This window comes from Engraulis encrasicolus, chromosome 2 (genome assembly GCF_034702125.1).
Source record: "Engraulis encrasicolus isolate BLACKSEA-1 chromosome 2, IST_EnEncr_1.0, whole genome shotgun sequence".
Lineage (NCBI taxonomy): Eukaryota > Metazoa > Chordata > Actinopteri > Clupeiformes > Engraulidae > Engraulis > Engraulis encrasicolus.
The window spans coordinates 51,053,979-51,062,741 of NC_085858.1; the positions used below are offsets into that span (position 1 = coordinate 51,053,979).

Sequence of the window (8,763 nt, forward strand, 5' to 3'; positions counted from 1 at the left end):
TCCTCCTCCGCCTGCCTTGTTGCCAGATCAGGCACAGAAATCCCCCCTTTCAAACATGTGAAAAACAGACAGGCTGTGAGATGTAACTTAACAGCCTATTATGCAAAAGAGAGAGTATAGGCCTACTGCCCTACCAAGGCAAAGTGCAGTAGCTACATCTTTTGTCAAAATTGAGTTTAAACCAGTGGTGTAGTCTACGTAGAACGCGGGTATACGGAGTATACCCACTTCTAAATTTCAGGGATTTCAGTTTAAAATGGATTGATCCATTATTTTGAATAGCACAAATACATTCAGTATACCCACTTCAAAAAAATGCTCGAATATACAGTATAGGCTACCCACCATAAAAAAGTAAACTACACCACTGGTTTAAACAGAAAATGGTCTTCATTACACCTCCTTTCTAATGTTTCAAAGCCATATGGTCCAAATGCCAGGTCCCGTTTTAGAAATATTGCTAGGCCTATGTCAAATTTGCAGTAACTATAACAGTGAAGTGAAAGCCCAACTGGGAAACTCCAACCCCCATTGTCATTGTGACACAGCACTCCACAGCACACAAGTGTTCACTGCACACTGCACACAGCGAAATTGCATGTATGCCTCACCCGTGCAAGGGGGCAGCCCCCAATGTCACCCCAAGGGAGCAGTGCGGCGGGGCGGTACCATGCTCAGGGTACCTCAGTCAGTCAGTCGAACTGGCAACCTTTGGGATGCAAGTCTGACACCCTAACCGCTTACCCATGACTGCTCGTAATAGCCAATCTAATAGCCCACGGATGTCAAATTCGGGCCCGGGGGCCAAATCTGGCCCGCGGAGTCATTTTATTTGGCCCGCGAGATAATTTCCAAGTGTGTATTACAGTTGGCCCACATACACCATTAATACAAGTGAGCCCACACCAGTAACATCTCACACTCATATAAAACAGAATAGTGCAGGGCATGCACATTTGATCTATAGGGTCTACAATGGGAATGAGTGTTTGTGATATTTGTCATTGCGTATCACATGCGTGCATGCACAACTTTAGCCCATTTCAAAATATATATATATATTGAATTTGGCAGGCGACTTTGTCCAGAATTTGAATTTTGGTCCATTTGAGTTTGAATTTGAGTTTGACACCCCTGCAATCGTCTGTCAAGGCTTTGAAGGCATTTTCCCTGTTTTAATGTTGATGTAGTTACAACCCTTTGCCTTTGTAGGGCAGTATAGAATCAGAAAACGTCAGGCTATGCTGCTTTAAGAGCCATATTATATTAAAATGTGGCTTAGAGCTCAACAAACATGTTTACACCCGCATGCAAACACACACACCACTAATACACAGCCCTATATAAAGGCTTTTTTCTTTTTATGAACATGTGTACTGCCTACAAAAGTGTATGTCTGTGCTTTTAATTTCTCTGCTTGTAAACATCTGACCTGCTTTTGGACACCAGGTATAAGCCATTGTGCTATAATCTGGCACGTTTGCATATATGTTAATTAATGTGCAATGTCCTGAAAAATAAAGTAAAGTACAGTAGCCTAAAGTTTATACCAGTCATCAGTCAGTAGAAGTGCTTGATGAAAAAGGGAAAAAATAAATAAATGAATAGTAGGCCATGATCTAAACAAGGCAAATTTAAAACAAGCTAGCACTATCAAATCATGTAATGTTTAATCATCAATCATAATAATAATAATAATAATAATAATAATAATAATAATAATAATAATAATAATAATAATAATGTTGACCCAAGTGTCATGAGAAACAATATAATGCATTGCATTTTCTTTAATCATTATTTAGTGAAGTGAAAGTGAAAGTTCATCTAGGAAACTCCAACTCCCATTGTCATTGAGACACAGCACTTCACAGCACACAACGAAATTGCATTTATGCCTCATGCATGCGAGGGGCAGCCCCAGATGCCGCCCCAAGGGAGCAATGCTCAGGGTACCTCAGTCATGGATGAGGATGGGGGAGAGCCGAGCATTGGTTAATTACTCCCCCCACCAACCTGGCAGGTCAGGAGTCAAACCAGAAACCTTTGGATTACAAGTCTGACACCCTACCACCATGACTGCCCTATGTATAGTCTTGTTTGGGGGAGGTTCAGTGTGGTTGAATAATGGAGTCAGATAGTTCTTTCCCCTCCTTGTGTGTGAGTGTGTAACCAAATTATTTGTTTATGTCACAGAATGACTACTATTCCGCAGGACATTTGCTGTACTGGACAAAATAACATGGAGACGATATAGCAAAGTGTTCAATGTTGTATTGAGAATGCTTGCCTTTGTGCATGCCTGGCATTTTTTTAAATCTATCTGTGTGTGTATAAGTTTATGTACAGCCATCCCATACTAGTCCGATACTAACGGCTCACTGTGTGGTGAAGTTGTGCTGGTGTGTGTGTGTGTGTGTGTGTGTGTGTGTGTGTGTGTGTGTGTGTGTGTGTGTGTGTGTGTGTGTGTGTGTGTGTGTGTGTGTGTGTGTGTGTGTGTGTGTGCACCAGTGAGTTATGTAAGGTCCAAATGGGATTTGTATTTCATCCGTGACTTATTCGGCCTTGGTGCACTACATCAAACTAGCTGTGAGCTCAGTGTGTTTTCCAAATGGATTGAGAAGACAGGCTTTAAGGCTGATGCCCAGTGTGTGTGTGTGTGTGTGTGTGTGTGTGTGTGTGTGTGTGTGTGTGTGTGTGTGTGTGTGTGTGTGTGTGTGTGTGTGTGTGTGTGTGTGTGTGTGTGTGTGTGTGTGTGTGTGTGTGTGTGTGTGTGTGTGTGTGTGTGTGTGTTTGTGAAATGGACATTAGCTCTTTCTAATTATTATACTTTGACTACCTTCGAACCTGACCCCAAGGCAGGGTCGAAGAGATTGGTAGGCTCCCAGCAATGCAATGAGGAACTTCCGTAAGTAATGAGATGATCATATGATTGCATGGATGAGGAGATCATTCAGTAAAATCTAATGCACCAACAAGAGGTGAGGTACACATTTTTATTCTCATCGAAATAAGTACAAAATCAACAGTAGACAATGTTTCACCACAGAAAAAGTATAAAATCCAACTTGAACACTGTGTGTGTTTAGATGTACATGAGTGACATACGTCAAAATTCATCTTAGTTTAACAAAATGGGCTATATGCATGGCACATACAGTGTACAATATGCTTGGCACATACTGTCTTATGCAGTCTGACAGTGTTTGCAAGGCACACGTACACATTCACCTGTAAATTTACAGATGCCCTTGAAAAACATTCCCTTCACATTCCATATAATATCAAAATTTTGTTTAAAAAACTTGCCTTCATGATGTTTTGTTAAAAAAACATTAGACTGTCTGGGTGGGCAGCGCTTTTGTCTCTTGCATGCCACTACAAACAAGAATTAAGCAATTCCATAGTACTAAACGTGCATCCAATTGCAAGCTGGATCTTTGTCCAAATTGGCAACACCTCCATCTCACAACAAAAGAGTCTCTGCCATCCATGGCTTGTTGTCTCACTGCTCAGAGATGTAGACCATGAGCACAAAAAGGAGACTGACACCCACCAGGAAGATGGTAGCCGGAGTTGTGAAAAGATGACTGTAGTGGACGCGGAAGAACCACATCACACCCAGAATCACCGCAAACGCAGGCACCACCATACTGTCTCTGTTTAGTCCTCTGTCCGAGACAGCTGCAAGGGTGGACCCTACCCTCGTGTCACCCCGTGACCCTGAAGACCTGATGATTGGTCTGGGTTCCTCTGAGCCTGGAGCCTCTGATGGTGATGGGGCCTGGGAGATGTGACAGTGGACAACGCTGTTGTGGGTGATGTTCAGAGAGAGCAGGGACTGCCGGGGATCTCGGAGGAGTTGTCCCTGGAAAATCAACTTGGTCTGATGCTCCTTCTCACCGAAATATTTACTGCAAAATGAGAGAGAGAGAGAGAGAGAGGGAGAGAGAGAGAGAGAGATTAGACTTCATATTTGGATATAAAAGGTGTTGTGTCCTTCAATTATTGAGGTGTAAATGTGTTGTCATTATTCAGTAATAAAATATCAGCTCCATGCATAACCTCAACTACTCTTTTTCATTGTCACAGATTTCCCATCAGACTAATTCAGTATGACTCGTTAAATTTACATGGTTAGCAAAGACTTTGCATACACCGGCATTTTTATTGCCTATACTGTAATTTAACAACGTTTTTTTTAGTCTGTTGGTTTGGCTATTCCTGCATTACGATTTTGCTTCTGATAAGCTCACCTCTTCAGGTTGCCAATGGTGTCTTGAGGACTGAGTTTGGCCAGCTCCTCTGAGTCATCAAAAAACTTCAGCCGCACAGTGATGTCTTGATGAGTAGAAGAGGAGGTTGCCCTGTCTTCCATACGCTCTCTTGCAATGTCGGCTGAAGGCATTGAAGAAGGGGAGTGTGCTGGTGGAGGACTTGCAACTGTCTGTTCATGCAGACCATGCGTGTTCAAAAGCTGCTCCACACTGCTGCCAGCTGATTGAGCTGGCTCTGGTTTGTCCACATGCGTGTCTTCTTCAGGGGACTCTGCTTGCCTGTTGCTGTCATCGGAGTTGGAGACGTCATGTCTGTTGTAGCGGAAGCTCCCCAAGGTAACCAGAGGCACAGAGGCGTCCCATGAAGTGATTGTGCCCATCATGCGGCCCTCATTCTCGGGCACATGTGTGGAGAGCCACGCAAGGGCTGTGGCCAGGGCGAGGAGACATAGCCCACCAATTATTGTCGCTTCGCTTCCGATGCCTGCTCCTAACATTACCTGGGAGTACACAGTCATGATGGCTCTCTTACCAAGTGGCTCTGCAGTGAAGAACGTCTTGCACTGTTCTAGATATTGAGACTGGAAGAGATGTATAAAATCAAAACTTCATATATTGTGTCCAGTCAGTGAACTGTGCGAGCACTGGAAACTGGTGAGTCTGAGAGGCTTTCCCGCCAGGCTCTCTTTTAAAGCGCAATGTAAGCCGCTGTCCCTGGAAAGAAAGGGATTACACGGCCGATTACAAAAGACTCAGTTGTTGATAGTCTTGGCAAGCTATGACCATGTGTTTACAGCAACTTTCTCTGAAAGTGTTGGTCAATGAAAGCCGACCTTCTATGCCCTGGCGTCCATGCCTGGTTCGCTTGCATTCCATTGACATTACAATGACCAGACAAAGTTTTCTGCATATCATGCGTAAATCTCTTGATTTCATTTGTTGCTGCCTTGTATGAGTTTTCCTTTATTTTCTCTGCAGACAGCAGTCGGTCTTACTGCATGCTCGAAACATGTGTAGGCCATAGACCTTTTTTAAACAAACATTTAACCCCTGGCGCGCAGATGGACTCATGTGTATCCTTAGTGTGTCTATTGATTATAATGACTTAAATTTAAAAAGTAGAAGAAGTTTATCCTTGAAATCTTCTTTTGCATTGAAGATCAACATGATAATGTTTTGGAAGAATAAAAACGACAAGCTTTTAAGTTGTCCTCATTAGGCCATATTAATATCTGGCATAATCACAGTTACTCTCAACAATATTATATTCCTATGTCTGGGTAATTTTTTCTGAATAGGGATTATAGAGGCCTATAAACAGATTCTGAACGACTTTATATTTTGTGCCCAAAATGTTAATTCATGTTGCTCCTCTCTTACAAGGATAGGCTATTGGATTTGGTCTTAAACAGGATTGCTAAACCAATATTTCACAGTTCTACCTGCCGTGGTTTTTCCCTCAAAACATTGTCATATAGTCAAAGTCAAAGTTCTTTATTTGCCATTTTTGCATAAACTTGCAGAAACAAATAGAAACAAGAAAACGACAAAAGACATTCAAAAAAGTGATCCATGAAAAAAACAGCATAAAAAAAACAAAGAACTCCAAAGAATAAAAAATGATGAATACTAACTGTATTTGTAGAGTAGAGTATTAATCCAGAGGGAAATGAATGTGTGTGCATGTGTGTGTGTGTGTGTGTGTGTGTGTGTGTGTGTGTGTGTGTGTGTGTGTGTGTGTGTGTGTGTGTGTGTGTGTGTGTGTGTGTGTCAGAGAAGGGGGGTGGGTAGAGGTAGCGAGGTATGGCTACTTGTATATGTGATTACAGGTTGTGTGTGTGTGTGTGTGTGTGTGTTTGTTTGTTGAGATGTGTCCCCCCAATAACCCTCTGCATACAACGGGTCTATATCAATGGGTCTGTTTTCCTGTTAAAATAAAGGTTAAATAAAGAAATAAAAAACTACATGCAAGCAGCTCTTAAAGAACGTTCTAGGAGTTATGAAAGCAAAGGTGACGTATTGAGTTCAAAAGTCTAATGCATAGGATTAAAAACTGTCCCTCATTCTCGTAGTGCGACCATGTGACATGAACAGTTGTGAGTGTAGAACCAGTGCCACGTACTACTCAGCTATTCATTTAGTTGTTTATTCATAATGATCATTCAATCATGAACTTGTGATCTTTCACATGTGATATATTATAGGCTATGTGTTTGTATAGTGCTGTGTTTTGGTATAGAGCAGTAGTCTGAAAGATCTTGTCATGGAGAGACAATACACTCAATACACTCAAATCACTTATTTGTTTATCCATATAAACTTTAGTGAGCACAACTAATCCATGAATAATTCAGAAATGTACATATTTAGTCTGTGTTTTGACAAATAACAAAAACAACAACAGCAAACAAAGCTGTTTTATGTTGTGTGTGTTTTATGTTGTGTGTGTTTTGCAGTGAGCGTCGCTTCCAGCAGCTCAAACCTCAGTGGACTGGACAGACTCTTCCATTCACACGATGACCTGGAGACTCGTAAGTGTGGAAGTCATGATAACCAAATGTAAGCTAATGGGCTAATGGTAGAGTAAAAGACTGAATGACACTTTTGTAATTATTTGAAATTCATACAAATTTAGATTCATACAGGTTCAGACAATTCAATATGAAGGACAACCTGGACACTAGTCAGTGTTTAGATAGAGTTGCCTAAAGTAGTGTGAATCACTAATTTGTTAATCTACAAAGTATATAAAATGAACACAAATAATCCATAGATGTAGTTTTATACCAAATAATTCAGAAATGTACATCTGTAATCCGTGTTGTGACAACGACGAGGACAACAGCAACAACAACAAATAAAACTTTATTGGAGAGACAACAGCAGAGCAGCATGTAATTCTTTTTGGTTTTTTATTCAAGCGCACATAAAACATGACTAACGTTTATATTTTATGTTGTGTGTGTTGTGCAGTGAGCGTCGCTTCCAGCTGCTCAAACCTCAGTGGACTGGACAAACTCTATTCACAAGATGACCTGGGCACTCGTAAGTGTGGAAGTCATGTTGTAACCAAATGTAGACTGATGACATTTTAGTAATTATTACATTACATATTACATTACATTTACATTACATTGCACTTAGCTGACGCTATTCTATCCAAAGCGACTTACAGTTATTTAGGTACAGGGTATTGGTTACAGATATGGGATTTTAACCTGTAACCTTCTAATTTATAGGCCAGCACTCTAACCAGTGAGCCATTGTGCCTCATTAACCAGAATTCATGCCAATTTACTAGTTCTTTGACAAGGACCACACAGCCTACAGTACAGTTACACAGCTTATAATTGAGAAGCTTGTCTATACTCTGTGTTTTTGACAGGGATTTAAAAAAAAATGTATTCTGTGTTTGGTAGTGAGCAATGGTTCCAGCATTTCAGACCTGGGCCTGGAAGACCTGTTCAAAATGGAGGAGGAGGGACAGGAAGTGACCATGATGAACCAGGATGGACAGTCTCTGTCTGAAACAGTATCCAGGGTCCACCATCACCTCCTGCAGAGCACTGGCAATTGTCCTACTCTGTGCTGGTGCAGTGGGGCTGGGCTTCACGCAGGCTTACATGCTTGGCTTTTAAGCCTGTCCATAGGCCTACATGCTCAAGTAAGTCAGATGTTATTCTCATGAAATAGACATTCAGAGGTACTGTTTTTCCATGTACCTCAGAGGAGGGCTGTTTCAGACAGACGAGATTTGAAAACCCTTTGTTAATAACTATTGCTGTATATACATCAGTGTGGAATAAAGAAAACTCACTATAGACTACCACTCAGATGTAGTTGTGGTGTGCATAAACGGATGAACATTCACTTTTGTTATTCTTCTTATTTTCCTTCTGTATGCAGGGACCATACTTGGATTTTTGGACTCAGGAACTTGGACTTTTGGATTAATGAACTTGGATTTTGGATGAACTGATTTTTGGAATTATGAACTTGACGGAGAGGCAGACGGACCCTAGGACCGGCCCTGAACGAACCATCCCCTGCAGACGGCCCCTAGGACTCACCCTGAACTAACCCTGCAGACGCCCCCTATAGGACCGGCCCTGAAGTAGTCATCCCCTTGCACACAGCCCCCAGGACTGACCCTCAACTACCGTACCCTGCAACCGGCCCCTACTGACCCGGGACTAACCCTGCAGACGGCCCCTAGGATTGGCTCTGAACTAGCTATCCCCTGTCAACTGCTCCCTAGGACTGACCTTGAACTAGCCATCCCCTGCAGATGGCCCCTAGGACCAGCCCTGATCTAACCCTGCAGCCCCCCCCCCCTAGGACAGACCCTGAACTACCGGTAACCATCACCTGATAAGACTGACAGTGGATACTAATGATCAGAAGATTGGAGAGGGCAGCCTACAAAAATACTGAGCTGCTTTCATTAGTCAAATATTTTGTCAAACCAGTTGACGAATAATTTTTT

At 42.1% G+C, this 8,763-nt stretch overlaps 1 protein-coding gene across 1 annotated transcript; it reads right to left on the reverse strand.

Moving 5' to 3' along the window:
• Window positions 1-3,450: 3,450 nt before the first annotated feature.
• LOC134465023 (transmembrane and ubiquitin-like domain-containing protein 2) lies at window positions 3,451-4,795 on the reverse strand. The gene is made up of 2 exons (XM_063218417.1): window positions 4,257-4,795; window positions 3,451-3,914 (listed from the first exon to the last, which is right to left on the reverse strand). The coding sequence occupies exons 1-2, from the start codon at window positions 4,793-4,795 to the stop codon at window positions 3,506-3,508; spliced, it is 948 nt and encodes a 315-aa protein (XP_063074487.1). The 3' UTR covers window positions 3,451-3,505.
• Between the last annotated feature and the right edge of the window lie 3,968 nt (window positions 4,796-8,763).

What these genes read in the sequence shown, in the direction of transcription:
- LOC134465023 (XM_063218417.1), bottom strand. Translation starts at nt 4,795, where the DNA reads ATGACTGTGTACTCCCAGGTAATGTTAGGAGCAGGCATCGGAAGCGAA. An exon ending in ACCATTGGCAACCTGAAGAG is followed by an intron (nt 3,915 to 4,256) that starts GTGAGCTTATCA and finishes CTCATTTTGCAG; the next exon opens with TAAATATTTCGGTGAGAAGG.